Source organism: Lissotriton helveticus, chromosome 6 (assembly GCF_964261635.1).
Source record: "Lissotriton helveticus chromosome 6, aLisHel1.1, whole genome shotgun sequence".
Classification (NCBI taxonomy): Eukaryota; Metazoa; Chordata; class Amphibia; order Caudata; family Salamandridae; genus Lissotriton; species Lissotriton helveticus.
Genome location: NC_136067.1, coordinates 1,617,950,953 through 1,617,972,678, shown reverse-complemented (window position 1 = coordinate 1,617,972,678; position 21,726 = coordinate 1,617,950,953). Strand labels below are relative to the sequence as shown.

Here is a 21,726-nt window from a genome sequence, read left to right as displayed (position 1 = left end):
AGCTGCAAGCAAGAATTCTTGAGTTTATGATATGGCTATATACATATTTCTACAATAATACAAAAGAGCGAAGTCATGTAGGCAAGCCCGTATTTTGGATGTCCAATTCGTGATAGATTACCTAGCCAGGCCCGGAACTCCCATCAGATATCGGTGAAACCCCAATAAAAGAAGGCACCTCCTAGTCATAAAACTGGCCATAAACAGGGAGCGTGGACAGGTGTGTATGTGTGTAGAAAACATGATCTGTATGTGGTGAATGGTTTGTGGTATGTGGTGCATTGATGCTATCGTGTTTGGCCACTGGGCGAGGAGCTGCCTAAACAGGTTTGGCTGGAGGCAAGGGAGTCAGTTGGGACACGTCAGGGGGAAGTCAGGGAAGGTGGACGTGTCCTTTTAGATCAAGCTCGACCTTTAATTGACTTATCATGAGGGCAAGACACAAGATGGATACCGTTTACAAAATGGAGTCTGAGGGGTCGGGACGGAAACTACGATTCAGGGGTGTTAGCATGCCTCGATCATGACGCAAATGCATAGGAATGATGTCCTAATCATTATCGGTTCGTCGACACCAAATTCGTCATGGTACGTTGATGTTTCGGGACACGGGTATTGGACCTCGATACCGGGACAACGGTAGGGTCCAGAATTTCAGAACCACAATAAGACAGGGTAATACCAGTCTACTCAAAGTATAACTTTAAAGGGCTCGCTTGTGTGATGGGTTTATTACACATCGCCTGGTATACATCACCTGTTATACACTTTTCTCTGAAAGGCTGTGTTGCTGCTTCAGTCCTGATACCAAAGGGGAGTCATGGATATGCTTATAGAAAAATTGCTTACCCTTTTAGATCATTCTGTTTGGCCAGTGTGGAGTTCACCCAAAGCTCACATCAAGACTGTGGCTTCTTCCCTGTAACCTGCAAATCAGATTTCCCTTACACTTGCAAATTATGTAATTGTTTTAGCCTAATTGAAAAAACAATACACAACAGGAGTTCATAGATATCAGCCATGGCAGCGAGATAACATAATCGCACTGCAGCCAGGTGGTTGGCATGGAGGGCTGCCAAGTTATGAATTTCATCATACTTGTTTTGAGTTTGGCCCGTATACAGTTTGAATAACAACAGTTATCTGCATCTGTGCTATTCTCTGATCTGTGTTTCTACTGTTTACCCATTGCTCATATGAACTAAAATGTATGTTGCTTTTTAATTTTCCTCTAGTATGCCACAGACTACAAGACAATTCTGAAAAATGCCACAATTGGAAATGTTACGCTTGAAAAGGTGAGTATCCGGCAAAAGCATGAACACTTGAAATAATGTAGTAATTCAGGGTGGCTGCTGTTAACTCTCAAACAATTAGGTAGGGTTTATCTGCCATCTCTATGTTGCATGCTTGTGTTTAAATCCTGATGTAATTTAGTGTATTCTTCAAATAATACATTTTGTTGAGGTTTGCCTGAAATTAATTGCTTCGACTTGCGATTAACCATTGTTTCATTTGATTATGATTCTGAAGTACTGCTGCTGAACAGGCAAAGAAGAAACAATGTACAACCAGCATTGCTTAGGGAAAAGTACTGAATTTCTGTCCCAGCTCCTAGCGCACAGGGAGAACCAAAAGAATCCTTCAGTCAGAGGGGAAGGTGTCATTAAAGCCAAAGATTCACCCACTGGCACTGCTGAGCCCTCTACCTTCTCCAGGGAGGGAAAGAGGGCTTCACAGCCTGCTCATCTTTTAAACAATGCCCAAGGCACGACAACTCCACCTGACCCCTCCCTCATCTTGCACCAAGTACGCTGCCCTAAGAGGCACAAGTAGTTCTACTACTTCTCCCTCCACCAATATCAGTTGCGCTGCCCCAACTCATGTGTCCCCTCCTTGGTTCTCAAAGTATGTGTTCCAGCATCCACCGCATAACCCTGCCCCTACACATCTTGAAAGACACACCAGTCCGTGCCATCTCCTGAAAGAGCCTACCCAGAACCTTCCAGCAGCCCGGCCTTGTCTGCAGGGGGGTGTGAAATCTAGGGGCGAGTACTGAGGCAGCCAGGCGGAGGGGCGTGACATTAGTGGGCTTTGGGAATTAGGACTGAAGCGGTAATAAATATTAACAAAGGTGCCTCACATCAGTTGGTATGTGTACATGCATGTGTGAGTGTTGTACCCACCGCCCTCCCACCCATGGTAAAATGCTGTCCCTTGTATAATGGCGTTAATTATTGCTGCATTGTGGGCATCCGTCCCACTCCTGGTAAATGCTTGTATCTTAATAACCATGGAATTGATGGTTTTCAAAACTATCAGCTCCATGGTTATTAATTTACAGATGGATGAAGGGGCCGTACAGTACACAGCTGTGCAGGCTCAGCACAGAGCTGAGTTCTTTCTTTTTTTTTGCATGTACACTCTCTAAAGTACATTCCTATATCTTGGGATTTCTCAGAGTCAGTGCATGCTCGAAAACAGAGTTGTGCTGTTAACAGCGCAGTCATTAACTGAGAAATTTCGAGGTAAGTATGTAATTCAGACAGTGCAAGCACAAAACATGTGGGGCAGTTAGTCATGATAAGGTCCAAGAAGTGTAGGCAAGCCTCATTAATATAGGACAGGTTGATTATGGCAGTCTTAAATGATAACATAGAAGAAGACTGTGACGTGGGTATACTTGGCTTGCCCGTGTGTGGAGATGGCTTACTAGATCACAAGAATAGCGACTGAGCTGTACCAACAGTCATTTGCCATTGGATGGAGGGTGGTTGGAGGAGAAAAGCCTGACATACTTGCCATTAGTTAAAATAGTCAAAGGTGTATAATTGTTGGCGTTATATAATGAGACTTGATCAATGTCTATTGGAAATTCATGCTGTGAAGCTCTAAGTGCTGCATGTTTAGTGCCGCCCAAAATTGGGCATGAGATGTGAGCTGTCACATTTTCTCTTACAGTAAAACAGTCCTAAGGAAAATGTGTTCTTTTTAGGTTATCACATTTGTTACCAAAATCATATCTGGTTGTGCTTCAGCGTGAAAAAAAGAAAGGAATATCTGGTCGGAGCAGTATGCTTTATTTCAATATCTTTCAGTAAAATTCTTAGATCTTTGTCCACTATGTTGCCTTTTGATGCATTGATAAGTTGTCTTACTGAGGACTGTGAAATAGTGAGTGGGTGGCTAATGATTTTATTTTCTTGGAGCTTGAGGTATTAAAAGTTGGATCATAATCGAGAATTCTTCACTTTCTGTAGGAAGTGGTAAAAAGACTAATAAATCCTGATGACGTGTATTTCTGACAAACGAACATGTTTCATATTTCAATGTCTTCTCCTTTTGAACCTCATACCTTTGGCCTCTGGAAGTAAAAAAAAGGCAGTCTTGATACAATTGCAGATTTTTGTGATCAGTAATTAGGGCCTAACAGTGGCGGTGTGTGTTTTGTAAACTTTCTTTGAGCCTAGTATATTGGCTTCTGAGGTTGGCAGGAGGGATTCAGTAGTCCATGTTCTTTCTGGCCTTTGATGTTAATCAGTATCTCAAGAAGATAATAGGCAAGTCTAGCCCCTATGTCGGTGGAAGTAATATGCCAGATTAAGGCACAAAGGTACAGTTTGCATGTTATGAATTGTCACTGTTATATTACAGTAATAGGCTGGAGCATGGAGGCCCAGGCTGAGCATTGATATGAACAATTAGACAATTATCCATCCAGTTATCGTCAACATTAGCCAAATGATTTCTGTGCATCCGAGGCATCCATTTCATCTGAATTATAGAGGTTTGGGGTCACTCCACTTAAACCATCTAAATTAATGAGATTTAAAGGCTGTTTTCCTTTGATCCTCTTCCGTCTTAGCCGGCCACGCATCCCTCTGCATAATAATAGGTGCTTTCGCGCGAAGAGGAGGTAGCTTGCTAATCAGTTCATTGCTGCAACTTCCCTTAATGTTATTGCTAATGAGACCGCCTGATGGAGACCATTTCCTCTTAATGAGACATGAAAAGGAATTATTTATGAAGCATCTGCGGCATTTCAAATGTTTTTGACCTCAGACGGTTCTCTATTTTTACACAAATAAGTGCTGGAATAACAATAACTTTTTTATTCAGAACAGTACCTGCTTTTTTCCTACCATCAGTTGTGCCAGTATGGATGCTTGGCAAGTTCCAAAGACTGAATGTGTTCAGCAATGCTGGTTCCTGCAGTGGAGGGACCAACTTTAGGCCACTTACTTTAATGGGCAGAGGTCCTACAGCCAGCCAGAAACCAAAAAGCGGGGCCTTTTGCGTGGGTGAGTTGGGCCCACACCCAGCCCACTAACCTTCAGAGGGGCACAGGAGCTGTCTCCAGCAGTCTCCAATCAACTTGCTGCAACGAAAAATGTGTTTAACACTGGGGCCTGTGTCCAGATTCTGTTTGTTTTTCTTCTAATTGCAGTCCTTTATCTTACCCCCTCACATTTTACCAACACAACTAGGATAGGTGTAAGGGGGTGCGAAGTTTGGTTTTGTCTAGGGGGCACCTTCTATCAAAAGGCCACCTCTGCCAAAGAAGGTGTAAGGGTCGATGATTTACGAGATGCTGCTCAAAGGTGCTGATCCTTAGCTCTTTTCTGAACAGCAGGGTGCTGGTCCGTGCTGAGATGGCGTGGGAACCGGCTGGATTCCAGTTCCTACAGATATTATTGACCAGGAACTGACTGAGCTCTAGACCATTTTCAGGTTTCTCCGGCTTGTGTCTGGGGCTGCAAGACAGTCTGCCCTGGTTGAAGTCAGCAGCACTCTCACACTTAGTGTGTGGATCTTCGTGGGAACATGTGCTTGCAAGGGGTTGATGGGTCCCTTTTCCTCCAATGCAGAGGGTTCCAGCATTGACAAATAATTGATATCTTCACCAAGGAATAGGTGTTGTTGAAGTCATTCCTGGGATGGGTAACTCCAGTGTTGACAGATAATTCATTTGTAACAGGTCATCCTTGGGCTGGTGCAGGTGCCACATGTTGCATCTCTTCTCCAGATGGGGCAGCCAATTACAAGTAGGTAGATGCAGCTTATCAGTTGAGCTCCCAAGGGATATACAGGTATTTTAGTGTCATTTTAGGACTCGCCTAATAGATAGTGCATGCGTTTTCTGTTGCAAGACGTATTGTCTGCTTATAGTGGGCTTATTGCTCTTCCATTGTTTATCATTGGTTGGATTCATTGTCACTCTCGTTTGCTTGCTTTTTATTCATTAGCTTGTGTGGGCTTTACTTGTTCTCAAAGCATTTGTTGCACCCCTGGAGCATGAACGAATTACTTGTGCTTTTAAGGTGCTTCTTTTTATTTTTTTAGGTTGAGCGTCAGCGCGCATGCGCTGTCTGCAAGACCTCTTGTCTTCAACAAAACCACTTTATTCCCACCCGCCACTTACCATTGGTTTCCTGCTCCGTCGCTCTGTTCTGCTGGCCCCTAAGTTGTTCACTCAGCGGACATATCACTTCTGGTTAAAACTAAGGAGCACCGGCCGAGCACAGTTTCATTACTCCTACTTTCCTTATCTGTGTTGTATCGAACTTTTTGTTTGCTAAGCTGCTTTACTTCTGTCACTGCTTCCGTTCTCCCACCACCTAGGACACAAACACAGCGTTTAAAGGTTGCGGGGTGATTTCTATTCTGCCACTTAATACTGTAGTTTATGGGTGGGTGGACATGCTCACGTTAATGTGTTTCTAATTTCCTTATCTGTGTTCTATCAAACCTTTTTTTTGCTAAGCTGCTTTACTACCGTTGTTGCTTCCGTCCTCCCACCACCCTTGGACACAAACGCAGCAATTAAAGGTTGCGGGGTAATTTCTATTCTGCCTAGGGTGACCAGAATTTTAAAGCAAAAAAACAGGACATTTCACAAAAAGAAAAGAAGAACTATAAATGTACGCCAAGTGAGCGCACAGAATGACAACACTCCTCAGCAGAGAATTACAAAACAGGCAGTAAGAACATACATAAGATGCAATTTTTAAACCCAGTAGCTTGCCTGTTAATTAAATTGCTTTCTTGGAACAACTGTTAACTATCCCTGCTTTGTAAAACGTAGAAAAACACCTCCCCGTTTTTAGTCGACCCTCTCCAAAAAAAGGGACAGGAGCTAAATTTCTCGAAATCTGCCCAGACAGCTGGTGAAAAACGGGGACCGTCCTGGCAAATCCAGGACGCCCGGTCATCCTAATTCTGCCGCTTAATACTGTTGTTTATGTGTGGGTTGACATGCTCACTTTAATGAGTTTCTTTTCTCCAAGAGAATGTTAGGCACTTTGTGATCTTATGTGGCAGCAAGCTCCCGGCTCCTCATATTGTTAGTTTACTGCCCGTTAAATGAGAGTTTTCAATGAGCTGTGGCAGAGGCACTGGGCTTTGTTTATTGTTTGAGGAGTGGCAATCCCGGGTTGCTGTGCTTCTGTCCGCAGCGCGGCACACTATAAGAATAGCGTCTGCGCGTCTTGCTTTAAGCAGGGGGGGTGGGACCGGTCAGTTGTTTTTTTCCGTCCTACCCATCTAGCCCTCAGTCAGCCGGTCAAGCCTGTCTGCCACACCTGCCAGCCCCTACCTCCGTCCCAGCCAAGTCACTTGGCGTACTAGCCCAGGGGGTACTAAGCATGGCTAATCTTTTCAGCCGCCGCGGTCTGTCAGCTCTGCCCTCCCTCCAGCAGCTGACCAGCCCAGCCGAAAGCGGGGAACCAATCCGCAGTCAGCCATTAGCGGTCAGCCTTGCGCTGGTCGGACCTAGGAGGGTTTCACCAACAGGGGGGTTGACTTAGCCTTCCAGCCATGCTGTTCCGACCCGCAGTTCCACCGATGTCGTCAGCCTGGCCTTCAGTCATGGCTGACCTGCACAGCAGTCCAGCCAAGCCCGCTGACCTACGTAAAAAATCACCATCCGGCCAGTCTGCCAGTCAGCCCACTTCACAGTGAGCCGCCCAGCCGTCCAGCTACTAAAAACGTATGACGCTAGGGAATATCATAATCACCTATAAAGTAATTTGTGGGCTGCAGCTGAACTGTGAACATAATTCACCATAACGAACACTGCGAGATATGTAAATAGGATGCTGCTTCATGTTTCATTATTCAAATCTTGTGTGTTGCTAATGATGCCATTGCCTGCTGTGAAGGACATCACAGGGTGCAAACGTGTCTTTCTCCTCATTTCCCTTTCGGATGGGGTTTTACTTTTTGCACTTTTATATAACCATTATAAATGTTTGGGAGTAACGCTGTATTTTAGAAGGGATGTCTGCCCTCCCTCTTACGTCCTCTGACCGCATGTTCTGGCCAGTCGCTTCCTGGACACTGAGTGCTCTGCGGGGCGAGGGGGCTTGCTCCCCAAGCTTATAGGAAAATCTTCCCAGCACCAGCATTTAACCAGAGGCAGCTGCAGGGCTGGGTCCGCCTTCTTCTCAGCTCTCCTCAGCCTCCTCCCCTCACCTCCTCTATAACAGTTCCGACTTTTTCTGTGCTGCCGGCAGAAACAGCAGAGGAGTTTGTGTTCCATATTCTATAATGTACCCAGGTTTACACACGGCACCAGGCGCGCAACACCCATTGGGCTCACGGGGCTTCAGCCCCCCACCCCCGTCGTGTCCGTGAGCCCGGGCAGGGACAGCCTCGCGGGCCTGCGAGCATCTTATTGCAGCCGCACCCGAGTACTTAACAGGTCTTTAAAAGACCATTTACTTGCAAATGAGGCTTTTGTTGTGTGTTGACCCCTTCTTACAGCCACTCTGTCTAAGGTGGAAGAATTAGCCCCCCCGAAATATTTTTCAGCCCCCCCCCTCCCCGAAATTAGGCTCTAGTAGCCCGCCTGCACAGCACTGAACACCTAGCGGACTGTGGTTTGTTTTGGTTTTGTCGTACAACAGCGTGCAGAATGCAGGCCGACCGACACGTTCCCGCAGGGGACACAAGTAAGAGGGCGGCCACCGTAGTGCCACAGGATGGCACACGGGGCAGCCCAGCGCTTTGAGACCCCGGAGGGTCCCACGCGTCACTTCCGGCCTGGGGTGGGTGGGGGAGAGTATATATTCTTCCCCCGCCCACAGAGCGGCCTCTTTGTCCGCTGTCCCCTCACCCTGACGCCGTTTGGGTGCACTCGAGTGCTTTGGCCTGAGGCCTTGTCTGGCGACGGTGTCTCGTTCCTCGTGGTGAGTCATCCCCCTCGGGATGGTTCTGTGTTTTTTCTTTTTTGGGTGAGGGGACTATGGAAGTGTTTAGGCATAGCAGTATGCGCTATGCCCGGCCACGGCATTTTAGGTTCGGGATCACTCAGTGCCTGCAGTGGGGTAAGGTCTAGGGAACTTGTGGCTCTGTACTGGAGACAATGTGGGTTCGATTTTACTATCGGAAGATTAGCTGCTCCGATATTTGCTTTTGGGTTGATCCCTTTTCATTAGCGTGTTTTTCCCGCAGTGAGGCCGTGGGACTGCCGGAGGGGTTTCTATGCATTCTCCGCTTCTTTGTTCGAGGACTGGGCGGTCTTGGGAATGCTGCCTGGCTTGTGACTCATGGGTGTTGTGTTAATCACCATGCGGTAATAAAGTGTGATCGGATGGGGAATAAGGAGCAGATCGGGCGAGGTGTTACGCAGTAAACTTGTATATTCTTCTGCTTCAGCATTTCGCGCTTTGATTTCCTCCCCGTGATCTGCAGTGCTGTATTCCTCTCATTTGACAGCAGTTTTGAATTCCTCTCCTTGCCTGCAGTGTCGCATTCCTCTCGTGTCTGCAGAGTGAATTCCTCTAAAGTGTCTGCAGTGTCGATTTCCTCTCGTGGCTGCAGTATTTTGCATGTATTTAGGGCAGAGCCCCTCTGCCACGGGCCGGTTAAGGGGAATTCTAGCTTTGATTCTCGGGCCTGGTGAGCTCTCTTTGTGGCGAGATGAGGTGGCTCGACATTAGTAAGCTGGTGACTCGGTGCATCTGTAGACTGTAATTTTATAAGAATTCTCCATGGTCGCACGCTTCTCTCGTATAAGGTTATGTACACGGATTCGGCCTCTGTGACCGATACTAACTATGCATGGCACCCCCCTTTCTGCCTGAGGGTTTCTCTTCGCAATCTTGCAGTACCCCCCCGTTTGGGTGCTTTTTAGCAGTGGTTGGCCTTGTGTCGTGTTGTTTGTTGTTGGGGGAGGGGGGTGTTTGCCCAGGGTCCGGGCGGGGCATCTGGCGGGACACGCAGGGGTACAGAGGACCGATTGTCCGTTTTATCATTTGCAGCCTTTTGAGGGCAGGTCGTGCTGTTTTCCCGGGGTACTTTGCCGGTCCCCCCGTCCCTGCCCTAGATTGCGCTGCAGGACCGTCCGAGGGAACATTTTATTTAGCGATTACTGTGTCTTATGCGGTCTGGACACCTGGGGCATCTGCACTATGACCATGCAGTTTGGCGCAAAGTAGAGGCCATTTTGGCTTTCAGGGTAGCCTGGGGGCACTGCTTACGTAAGCAGGGGCGCAAGGTCGCGGCCATTTTAGGGATCAGGGCAGCTATTGTCCACTGCTCTCGTGGGCAGGTTGCGACCATCTTGGCGACCCGAGCATCTTCCTGCCTGCTGGGCCAAGGGCGCCAGGGCCCGGCCATCTTGCCTCCTCCTTTACCAAAGGGTATCGCGGGCACACCTAGTCCCTTCGGGGGGTTTTCCACCCCCTGTGTTGTTGTCACTGTGGGTCCCTCCTTTTCTTATCGGGTGCTCACTTCAGGACAATTTTCACATTGGTGCGGGCCCGTTCGCACGACAACAGTTCTAATTTTCTTTTCATGTCTCCGGGAGCGGAGCGAGTTGGTTTTGTTTCCGATTTTCGGTTCCGGCCTTTTCTGTGTTTTTCGCCGCATTAGTGCTGCCTTATTCAGCTATGTTGTGCGTGGTGCTGCACCTCAGTCCCGATTGCCTGGGTATTCACTGACTGGGGTCCGTGAACCCCGATCTACCCTGTGTACGGGGTCAACGGGTCGTGGTTTTTAGTATGTAGTATTGCAGCCGTATTTCCTTTATGTCCGAGTTACTTTCCTTTGCCCCCCCCCTAGCGAGATCGTTTTGCTCCTGGGCTCGGCGTTCATAGTTATTTGCCTGTCTTGTGTCACCTAGCCAGCTAAGTCGTATGCGGCGCTTGGCACGGTACCCTAGTCACGTTTGCCTCTGTGGCTCTCTCTGGTGTTTGCGACCCAACTCTACCACCGTGGATGTGTCTTGCGTCGCGGTTTGGATAGTACGCATTACTTAGGTGCCCGACTCCCCATTGGTGCCACGGTATGGCAGTGTCCGGGAGGAAGGGGCACGCTGTGCCCCGCTACACGCGCGTGTTCTTTGGCGGGTAGCCATTAGTGTCAATGCACTTTCGGCATTGTCATGAACAGGATCAGGTGAGGCATGTGCGTGCCGAGAACGATGGCGGTCGTCTGGCAGGCGAGCATGCTTGTATCTTATGGCGCAACGATTTCCAATTTCCCGCGTCAGGTCGCGACAATTAGTGCCTTTGCTTCGCTCGGTTCGGAGGACCTAGGTTGTGCCGTTGTTGTCTAGGGCTTGGCGAAAGGCGCAGGTGCTATGATCCTGGGTGCACTGGGGGCTCCGTCGAGCTTTGATCTGCACACGTTGTAAGCACAACGGGGGTGTTTTCTCTTTGGTTAGGCAGCGGTTTGCGGCCAGGTTGGGATAAAGCAGCCACGGAGGCCCGGGTTTGCTTTCTGCGGCGAGAGTGGTCCGGGCAGGTACCAGCGGTGTCTGTGGCGCCTGGCTGCATACCTTTTGTTAGTGTCCGGGAGGCCAATTGGACTAGGCAGGGCATCGTGTTAGGTACTCGCGGTTTTTGGAGGATGAGGGGGCGTACCGCATAAACATCGGCCTTGTTTCGGGGCAAGCGGGGTTGAGCTTTGTCGGCGCTCCACATCACACTGTAGTTGCAGTTTACAAGTAAAGGTATGCCCCTTTTGACTTGGCAGACAGTTTACACAAGAACACACGTCACTGTGGCAATCACTTAGGCCATCACTTGTTGTTTTTGCAATTGCCGCCCTAAGTGCGCTGGGGATGCCCAGACGTGGGTCCCAGGCACTCCACACCACTTGGAGTCAAGCTAGCCGGGCTGAAGAGAGGTGTTACCTCGAAACCGGTCCGGTCCTCGGATGCTTGATTCCGTTCTGGGAAGGACATGGCTTTTGTAGTTCGGACTGGACTGTTCCCATGGGGCAACAGGGTCAGAGCTGATTTGCATATCGCCATTGTCTAACCCAGGGTGGTGTGGAGTGCAAAAAAACGATGGATTTGGGCCCAGATCTTTTGACTGGGGGAGTGTGTGACATTGATCCACATTCAGTCCATCACTTGTTGTTTTTGCAATTGCCGCCCTAAGTGCGCTGGGGATGCCCAGACGTGGGTCCCAGGCACTCCACACCACTTGGAGTCAAGCTAGCCGGGCTGAAGAGAGGTGTTACCTCGAAACCGGTCCGGTCCTCGGATGCTTGATTCCGTTCTGGGAAGGACATGGCTTTTGTAGTTCGGACTGGACTGTTCCCATGGGGCAACAGGGTCAGAGCTGATTTGCATATCGCCATTGTCTAACCCAGGGTGGTGTGGAGTGCAAAAAAACGATGGATTTGGGCCCAGATCTTTTGACTGGGGGAGTGTGTGACATTGATCCACATTCAGTCCATCACTTGTTGTTTTTGCAATTGCCGCCCTAAGTGCGCTGGGGATGCCCAGACGTGGGTCCCAGGCACTCCACACCACTTGGAGTCAAGCTAGCCGGGCTGAAGAGAGGTGTTACCTCGAAACCGGTCCGGTCCTCGGATGCTTGATTCCGTTCTGGGAAGGACATGGCTTTTGTAGTTCGGACTGGACTGTTCCCATGGGGCAACAGGGTCAGAGCTGATTTGCATATCGCCATTGTCTAACCCAGGGTGGTGTGGAGTGCAAAAAAACGATGGATTTGGGCCCAGATCTTTTGACTGGGGGAGTGTGTGACATTGATCCACATTCAGTCCATCACTTGTTGTTTTTGCAATTGCCGCCCTAAGTGCGCTGGGGATGCCCAGACGTGGGTCCCAGGCACTCCACACCACTTGGAGTCAAGCTAGCCGGGCTGAAGAGAGGTGTTACCTCGAAACCGGTCCGGTCCTCGGATGCTTGATTCCGTTCTGGGAAGGACATGGCTTTTGTAGTTCGGACTGGACTGTTCCCATGGGGCAACAGGGTCAGAGCTGATTTGCATATCGCCATTGTCTAACCCAGGGTGGTGTGGAGTGCAAAAAAACGATGGATTTGGGCCCAGATCTTTTGACTGGGGGAGTGTGTGACATTGATCCACATTCAGTCCATCACTTGTTGTTTTTGCAATTGCCGCCCTAAGTGCGCTGGGGATGCCCAGACGTGGGTCCCAGGCACTCCACACCACTTGGAGTCAAGCTAGCCGGGCTGAAGAGAGGTGTTACCTCGAAACCGGTCCGGTCCTCGGATGCTTGATTCCGTTCTGGGAAGGACATGGCTTTTGTAGTTCGGACTGGACTGTTCCCATGGGGCAACAGGGTCAGAGCTGATTTGCATATCGCCATTGTCTAACCCAGGGTGGTGTGGAGTGCAAAAAAACGATGGATTTGGGCCCAGATCTTTTGACTGGGGGAGTGTGTGACATTGATCCACATTCAGTCCATCACTTGTTGTTTTTACTGTGGCAATCGTGGCACTTGTGCGAGTACTGGACGCTCACACGATGTATGAGATACCTACCAGTGTGTTACGGATTTAGCGATGTGTGCAGGTTACGTAACACACCAGTTATCAAGAAGCAGGATAACTCTGCATTACTTGCCCCTATCATACCTCAGGATCCTCTGGGAGGACACGTCCGTCGTCTTTGAGAATAGACCGCGCTTTACCAGGCTCCCCTGTGATTCTAGTGGGGCTATGTTTGGATGTGGGAAGTGTCTCTTCAGGTCGATAACTTTTGTTCAGTCTTTTGGCCTGGGACGAGGAGGTGTTCCTAGGTAGCATGCCAGGGTACGAGTTAGATGTGTTCTCAGCATCTCTCCATAGTGCTTTGGTCATCTTATGACCTTGCATCTTTATTTTACTCTGTTTTAGTCACGGCACCACACCACCGCCCTGCGCGACACAAGCGGTTGCCCCTCCCTCCTACTCCCGGTATGTATTATGGAGGTATCCAGTTCTCGTAACTGACAATTTTGCAGAACTCATGGAGAGGGAGCAGACAGTGTGTTACAAGAGTTAAGTGTCGTGCGCAGATTCCTTATGGGTACCCAACACAGGCGGAAGGTAGCTGCATTCCTGGCACACACTCTAACACAAGTTCACTATAGGATGACCCTTCCTCGGCAAGGAGTTTAGAACCGGCCATACCTCCTAGTATTTCCTTCAGATAAGAGAGAGGGCACCTTGGAATTTGGTAGTGCCTCTGTAGGAGGAGTCCGGTGAAGTCAGTTTGCAGGATAAGATGAGGAGGTGTCCTGTGTAGATGGGGAAGGGGACGAGGCATGAGATACTCTGTCTCTCTCGCCCATGTACTAGGGCCGTTCTCATCTTAGCATTTGAACTTTGGACCTAGTGGCAAGACACTTCCCTACTACTGCCTCAGTCGCTGTAGGCTCGCAATGGCTTGCCCCGCCCATCTCCTACGACACTATTGATTATTCAGTTTCGTACCTGACTGCCAGGCTTGGCTTGGTAGCAATGGGGCAGTTGCCCCATTGTCTGGGTATAGAATTCATAATGTTTCTGGTAGGGGCGCGGGGCTTATAATGGTTGTTTTTGTCTCATTTACAGGAACCGCGATGGAGAACCGCCCTCTCGTTTGGGGGCCGCCGAACTATCAACAGGTAGAAGGGTCTCAGCACACTGTGGCCAGTGAGCTAGGGTAAGGGACACCCAGGTTCTCGCCAGGAGGCATTACGGCCCGTTATGTATTTGCCCGTTTTGATACAGTCCAGCTCTTTCATGCCCTAGTTGGGAAGAGTACTGGCAGCACCCGGGCATACTCCTTCCTTATCAGGATGTGTTCCCATATAGTATTCGGGGTTGGTTACGTGTTTGCTATACGTTATGCAGCATCTCATTTATTAATGTAAACATTGGGTGACTCTTCCCCTTGCATTTGGAGGTCCAGTTTTAATCTATAACAAACCTTATGGGAGAGGTGTGGCGCCGCGGCCAGGGCGACTGACGCTGGAATCTGGGGATCAGGGTTCGATCCCCGGCTCCGGCGGTAGGTTAGCCCAGCACCATGCGACTCTGGGCAATAGCTTGCTTAATCTTCCCGACGGCCCCCAGCGCCTAGAGACCCTAACGGGTGATTGTGCGCTATACAAATGTGGATTATTATTTAAGTGATGTTACTAGAAGTAGAACACTTTGCCCTGGCGGCTGATGTTACTGGAAGTAGAACACTTTGCCCTGGCGGCGCAGCGGGCTGCTTTGCAGGGAAGCATACTAGGCTCTGTTAGCCATACGCTGTGGGACGTTAGTGCGCCATTGGGGTTGGTTCCACTCTCACAAGTTGAGAAGTAGATATAAGACTTGGACTTGGTCGGCGTCATTCTGATTATAGACTGAGTTGGCGTGCCCAGGATGAGGCGAAGCCGGCGCACGCCGTTTTTTCCCCATTCAGCGCAAGGTGTGTCTTCACGCAAGGCATAGTTTGCATTTGCCCTTCTCCTGTATTACAGTGCAAGGCAGTTCAGTCTGACTATGTAAGTTTGTGTTACCCTGCTCCTTCTGAGCCACGCAGTCTCATTCCACACCTGGCACTTTGACTCCCTATAGTAGCGGATATAGGTTATGTTTCACACAGGCTCCCTTCTAGCTCGGGCTTATCTGTCTAAGGCAGCCTCACTCGTTGGACTTTAAGAGTCTCTTGTTGGTCATTTGGGCGTCTTCACTGATTTGGGCTTCACTCTGCTTCTTTGTTCAATTGCTGACAAGAAAGTGTTATTCAGGTCTTTCATGTTGCTCTTGGTGCACTGATATGGTGGACATGTCACACTTAGCAGTTACACCTTGGTGGCTTTGGTTGGGGGCGGCTATTTTCTGGTTGGCCATGCACGAACGCTATCTTTTGTGGCTTGTATCTCATGCACTATGAAGCATTGACGAAACCGACAGATGGGCATGTTGTATGGGAGCGCTCATTTTGTAAGTGAATTTAGGGAGGCATTGGCATGGCGGCCACTTACCTAGCATTTCTCAGCACTTTCACCTGAGCAAGCTGTGTAGCCCTGCAGATTAGTCATGCCTGCATTGCCACTTATATCTGAAAGAGACACGTTAGTATTAGATTCCTTACCTTAGAATAACCCCAGGCGTCAGACTGGATCCGGAAATTTTTGCGTAGCAGTACCCTTGCGCGTCGGTAGGCGTCGTCTGCAGCTCCGCGTCCGTCGTCGGCGTCGTGGGCGCCGTGATGACGTCGTCGGAGTACTTAGACGCCGCCTCCGCGTGCTGACGTCAGTTCTTCTTTTTTCCGCGCCAGCTAGCGCAGATCTGGAAAAAGCAGTAACCTTAGTCAATTTTGACTAACTTTTTGATCCTTTTTGATTGCTATTTCGAAGTCTCTCGACTCCGAAACGTTGCCAATAGGGATGCCCGGCTTCAAGCATTGTGACGATTGCGACCGGCTGATGTCGGTCACGGAACCTCACCGTATGTGTTTGTCGTGTTTGGGCGTCGACCACGACGACAAGGCCTGCTCCGACTGCCGGGCCCTCTCTTCGAAAGCCAGGCGGGAGCGGTCCCGTAGGCGCCTCGAACTCCGGCAGTCGGCCCCGCGCCGTGCGAGGTCCCGATCCCATGGGAGGTCGAGGGACAGGTCGCGGGCCCGGAGCCACCACAGCTCCGAGAGTAGGCCGCACTCCTCCGGGTCGAAGTCGTCGTCAGGTAAGCGGCACAAGAAGTCCAAGCGGCGTCATCGCTCTTCGGACTCCCCCCGACGCTCGCGCGATGCGGCTGGGGGTTCGGGTGACACCACCCACGCGGCTCCGTCGGAGTCGCGGGCGCCGCGTACAGCTCCACACCCTCCGGTCCCTGGGCTGAACGCATCGCCGGAGGAGATCGAGCGCTTCCTCATGGCCATGAGGACACTCTCTCCTTCGACGGGCTCCGCGGCGCCTCTGGGCCCAGCGGACCCGTCTGGGAGCCCCAGCGGGTCGGCGGCTCCGGCCCCGACGCCGTCGAGTGCTTCGGCCCCGACGCCTCCGATGCCTTCGGGCCCGGCGCCGCAGGTCCCCGTTATCCCGACGCCGCCGGCGCCTTCGGGCCCGGCGCCGCAGGACGCCTCTGGCCCTCCTTCGGGATCTGGTTCGTCGCCGGTGGATCTGACGGCCTCCCCAGCGTCGGACCCTCAGGTGTCGCCTCCGGCGCCGTCCTCGGGCGGCGCCGACCCCGGTCCTCCTTCCGTTCCTGTTCGGCCGTCGGGACGGCCCCGTTGGGCGCCGCTCCAGACGCCGTTGGGTGAATTTCACTTTTATGAACTGGCCCCATTGGTTGAGGACCCTGAATTTCAGGAGATGGGTGAAGGAGAGGACTGGGAGGGGTCTGAGGACCCTCTGACCAGGGAGTGTCAGTCTCATGAGGACTGGACAGGAGACCTTGGGGAGGCCAGTGGCCTGGACACCTCTCCAGACACTGGGTTTGTCTCCCCTCCTACCGTGGCTTCGGAGGAGGGGGCAACATATAGTGTGGTGCTGATGAGGGCTGCCAAGGCCTTGGGCCTTGAGCTCCCCGTCGCGGCCGTGAGGACTAACCTCCTCACTGAGGTCCTTAAACCGCAGTCAAGCTCGGCCGAGCCTCTGCTGCCCTTTAATGAGGCCTTGACTGACGTTCTTCTGGGTACTTGGTCCAAGCCCGCTACGGGTTCGCCCGTAGATAGGAACGTGGCCAGACGCCACCGCCCAGCCCCGGGCGACCCATGTTTTCTGTCCTCCCACCCTACCCCCGAGAGCCTGGTCATCCAGGCCTCCAATTCCCAAACCGCATTACCGTCGGCCCCGCCGGATCGGGAATCCAAGAGGTATGACCAGTATGGTAAGAAGATCTTCTCATCCATTAGTCTAGGCCTGCGGTCTTCCAACACCGCCTGCCTCTTGGGACGTTACACCCACTCTGTGTGGGATAAGGTCGCGGAAGTGCTGCCAGAGTGTCCGTTGGAGGTACGGGCCAAACTCGGCCAAGCCCTTGTGGAGGGCCGGGATGCAGCCAAGTATTCCATCCGGTGTGGGCTGGATACCACTGACTCGCTGCGTAGAGCGAGGGCAACGACGGTGGCGGTCAGACGCCACGCCTGGCTGAGGTCCGCCAACTTCTCGGCAGATGTCCAGAGCACGCTCATGGACATGCCGTTCGATGGCCGTCGCCTCTTTGGCGACAAGGCAGACCATGCGCTTGAGCGTTTTAAGGACTCCAGGGCTAAGGCCAAGTCCTTAGGCCTCTCGGGCCAACGCCAGCAATCGGCTGCCTATCACTCCTTTCGTGGCCAGGGAAGGGGTGCGCCCACACGTGCCGCCAGCCACGCACCGCAGGGCAATACCCAACGCGGTGGCGGCCGTGGGAACCGCCGTCCAGGCGGTCGGGGGCAGCGGCGAGGTCAGTCCACACCTTCCCCCGCAGCATCCGCCTCAAAATCCTCCTAGTCCGTGCTTTCAGGCCCATGTGACGCCAGTGGGAGGCAGGGTTCGCCATCACCACCTCCACTGGCGCACTGTCACGTCGGACAGGTGGGTGCTGCAGATCGTCCGAAGGGGCTACTCCCTCCCCTTCGAGGCGACTCCTCCAGCCATGCCACCGCAGAACCACCGTGTATCGGGGGATCACTTGCGACTTCTGCAGGAGGAAGTTACGGCCCTCTTGGCCAAGGGGGCCATCGAGCGCGTTCCTGGGCCAGAAGTAGGGTGTGGTTGCTACTCCCACTACTTTCTGGTACCCAAGAAGGGCAAAGGGGGCCTACGCCCTATCTTGGACCTACGGTACGTCAACGGCTTCCTCCGGAAGGAGAAGTTCAAGATGCTGACACTGGCTCAGGTCCTGGCTGCCCTGGACCCAGGAGACTGGATGGTAGCGTTGGACTTGCAGGACGCTTACTTTCATATCCCCGTCCTGCCTGCCCACCGGCGCTACCTGCGGTTCATGGTGGGCCACGAGCACTTTCAATTTACCGTGCTCCCCTTCGGCCTTACCAGCGCCCCACGGGTGTTCACGAAGGTGATGGCGGTGGTCGCAGCTCATCTGCGCAGGTTAGGGGTTTCAGTCTTCCCCTACCTCGACGACTGGTTGTTGAAGGCGGGCTCGCCCCAGACAGTCGTCAGCCACCTCCAGACGACGGCAGACCTCCTGCACCTGCTGGGGTTCTCCATCAATGTGCTGAAGTCACACCTGTGTCCCTCTCAGAAGCTCCTCTTCATCGGAGCAGTTCTGGACTCGGCGCGGTTTCGGGTTTATCCACCCAAACAGCGGGTCCGGGATATTCAGGCTCTGATTCCCATCTTTCAGCCGTTATCCCGGGTTTCGGTCAGGTTGACGCTGCGGCTTCTGGGGCTGATGGCCTCCTGCATCCTAATGGTGCATCACGCCAGGTGGCGGATGCGGGCTCTGCAGTGGGACCTGAAGTTTCAGTGGGCCCAGCATCAGGGCAACCTATCCGACCACGTCCTGATCTCGGAGGGCACTGCGAGACAGCTGCAGTGGTGGCTTACGGACCGCGATTGGGTCAGCGGCAGATCCCTCTCCCTTCCCCAACCGGAGCACGTAGTTGTGACGGACGCGTCCCTCCAGGGCTGGGGAGGCCACTTGGGAGAGGGGGAGATCAGAGGCCTCTGGTCTCCGGCGGAGACCCGGCTCCACATCAACCTGTTGGAGCTCAGGGCGATTCGCCTGGCACTGAAGGCATTCCTCCCCTCTGTTCGGGGAGTGTAGTGCAGGTGTTCACGGACAACACCACCGCCATGTGGTACTGCAACAAACAAGGCGGGGTGGGGTCGTGGATCCTTTGTCAAGAGGCTCTTCGCCTTTGGCGATGGCTGGAACGCCAGGGCGTGACCCTGGTGGCTCAACACCTGGCGGGTTCTCTGAACGCCAGGGCGGACGAGCTCAGCCGTCGGTGCATGATGGATCACGAATGGCGTCTGAACTCGGACGTGGCGCAAGGCCTCTTTCAGCGATGGGGAGAGCCTTGGTTAGATCTATTCGCCACCGAAGAGAACGCGCAATGTCATCAGTTCTGCGCGTTGGAATTTCCAAGGCGGCACTCGCTCGGAGACGCTTTTCATCGCGAGTGGAGTTGCGGTCTGTTGTACGCCTTTCCGCCTATACCACTTCTGCCCAGAGTGCTGAAGAAGATCAGGCGCGACCGGGCCCAAGTCATCCTTGTGGCTCCGGACTGGGCTCGAAGGTACTGGTATCCAGAGCTACTCGGTCTGTCAGTCGATCCCCCGGTTCGTCTGCCTCTTCAGGAGGACCTTCTGTCGCAGCAGCAGGGGACGGTCCTCCACCCGAACCTGTCCAGTCTCCACCTTCATGCTTGGAGATTGAGCGGCGACAGTTGAGGCCATTTGACTTGCCTCCTGAAGTCTGTAACATCATTCTGGCAGCCAGGCGTCCCTCCACAAAGTCGGTATACGCCTGCAGGTGGAACAGATTTGTGGCATGGTGCACAGCAAAGGCTGTGGATCCTCTTTCTGCCCCTCTTTCTGAGGTTCTTCTCTTCCTTCTTTCTCTTGCCCAGCAGGGCTCTGCTCTGGGCACTATCAAGGGCTACCTTTCTGCCCTTTCCGCCTTTCTCAGGCTACCTGATCAGCCTTCTTTGTTCAAGTCCCCTATTGTAAACAGGTTTCTTAAGGGCATCACTCACACGTTTCCTCCTGTTCCGTTTGTGATGCCTCAGTGGGACTTGAACCTGGTTTTAACATTCCTGATGTGCGCTCCCTTTGAGCCACTTCACAACTGTCCTCTTCTCCTTCTGACTTTGAAGACTGCTTTCCTGGTTGCCATCACTTCTGCCAGGAGAGTGAGTGAGCTCCAGGCTCTTTCTTGTACTCCACCTTTCCTTTCTGTCCATCCGGACAAAGTGTTGCTTCATACCAAACCTTCTTTCCTGCCCAAGGTTGTCACGGCCTTTCACATCGGGCAGTCTATCACCTTGCCAACCTTCTTCCCGCCACCGCATCCCTCTAAAGAGGAAGAACGGCTCCACCGTCTGGACCCAAAACGTGCGCTCTCATTCTACTTGGATCGCACACGCCAGTTCCGGGTGGATGACCAACTCTTTGTTGGTTACGTGGGCGCTAAGAAGGGGAAAGCGGTGCACAAGAGGACCATCTCCCGGTGGATCATCCTGTGTATCCAGGCATGCTACTCCTTGGCTAGGAAGGAGCCCCCGGTTGGACTGCGGGCTCATTCTACCCGAGCGACGGCGACTACCACTGCCCTGGGCAGGGGTGTGCCCTTACAAGACATCTGTCAGGCAGCTACGTGGGCGTCGCTGCACACGTTTGCAAGACACTACTGCCTGGACAGCCAAGTCCGGAGGGATGGCTTCTTTGGCCGTTCCGTCCTCCAGGACTTTCTGGTGTGATTATTGGGTCGCAGACCCACCACCGGGGTTGGTATTGCTGGGGTATCTATTCTAAGGTAAGGAATCTAATACTAACGTGTCTCTTTCAGATGCACAAGTTACTACTTGTGTAACAATATATCTGTAAGAGACATTAGTTAGTATTAGATTCCTTACCGACCCACCCATCCTCCCCGTTCTGCGAACTAATATCTAGGGTTAGGGTTGTCCCCTTTCAGGGCCCTAGTTTCAATGGCACCAGTGTTGGTTTTTAACATGGCTCTGCGTTTCTGGCGCGGAAAAGCTGTGTCTAAGAACTGACGTCAGCACGCGGAGGCGGCGTCTAAGTACTCCGACGACGTCATCACGGCGCCCACGACGCCGACGACGGATGCGGAGCCGCAGACGACGCCTACCGACGGTCAAGGGTACTGCTACGCAAAAATTTCCGGATCCAGTCTGACGCCTGGGGTTATTCTAAGGTAAGGAATCTAATACTAACTAATGTCTCTTACAGATATTTCGTTACACAAGTAGTAACTTGTGCATTACTCTTACTTTCTGGCCCACGCCAAGAAACTCGCATAATTGTACCCAGCTTCGCCAGTTTTCCATACCCCAGCATATTGGCAATATGGTAATGCATTGCCAATTTGCACAGAGTTTTGGGCCTGCTTTAGCACCCTTTCCCCCTGGCTGATCCCACCTTAACCTCCCTGATCTGGCTCCTCTGGGGGATTCAGGCTGATACTTTATAGCCTCTACTTGTTTTATATCATGGGTCACATGTTGGCACCTTGCGGCCATGTAGACGCTTGCTTTAGCTATTTTTTACGTGAAGGGACGCTGGGAGCGCCCGTGGCGATGTCCACGGGTAGGTGGTTTCATGACAGTATTTCATTTAGTTGTTTGTTAGGTACCGAAGTGGGGCCTTTTCTTTTGAAGTTTCGCAGGCCAGGAAGTAATAGTGAGTAAGTAGTAGTGCCCCTAGCTGCACTACATGTATACACAGTTGGATAGGCTGCTTGTTTTAAGCTTCTTAGGGTCCAACGTAGGACAGGCAAAGGGGGACGTTTTGTACTATTGACAATTATTAGGAGATACCTTACACAGTGTTAAAGGGATGTGGCCCAGGCAA

The 21,726-nt window shown here is 51.9% G+C and overlaps 1 protein-coding gene across 1 annotated transcript in view; it reads left to right on the top strand.

Annotated features, from left to right (window-relative positions):
* SLC1A4 (solute carrier family 1 member 4) overlaps nucleotides 1-21,726 on the top strand; it is a 202,586-nt gene that overhangs the window by 108,992 nt on the left and 71,868 nt on the right. Inside the window, exon 3 of the mRNA XM_078649416.1 lies at nucleotides 1,236-1,298. Within this exon, the coding sequence (XP_078505542.1) occupies nucleotides 1,236-1,298 (63 nt within the window). The remainder of the gene's footprint in view (nucleotides 1-1,235; nucleotides 1,299-21,726) is intronic.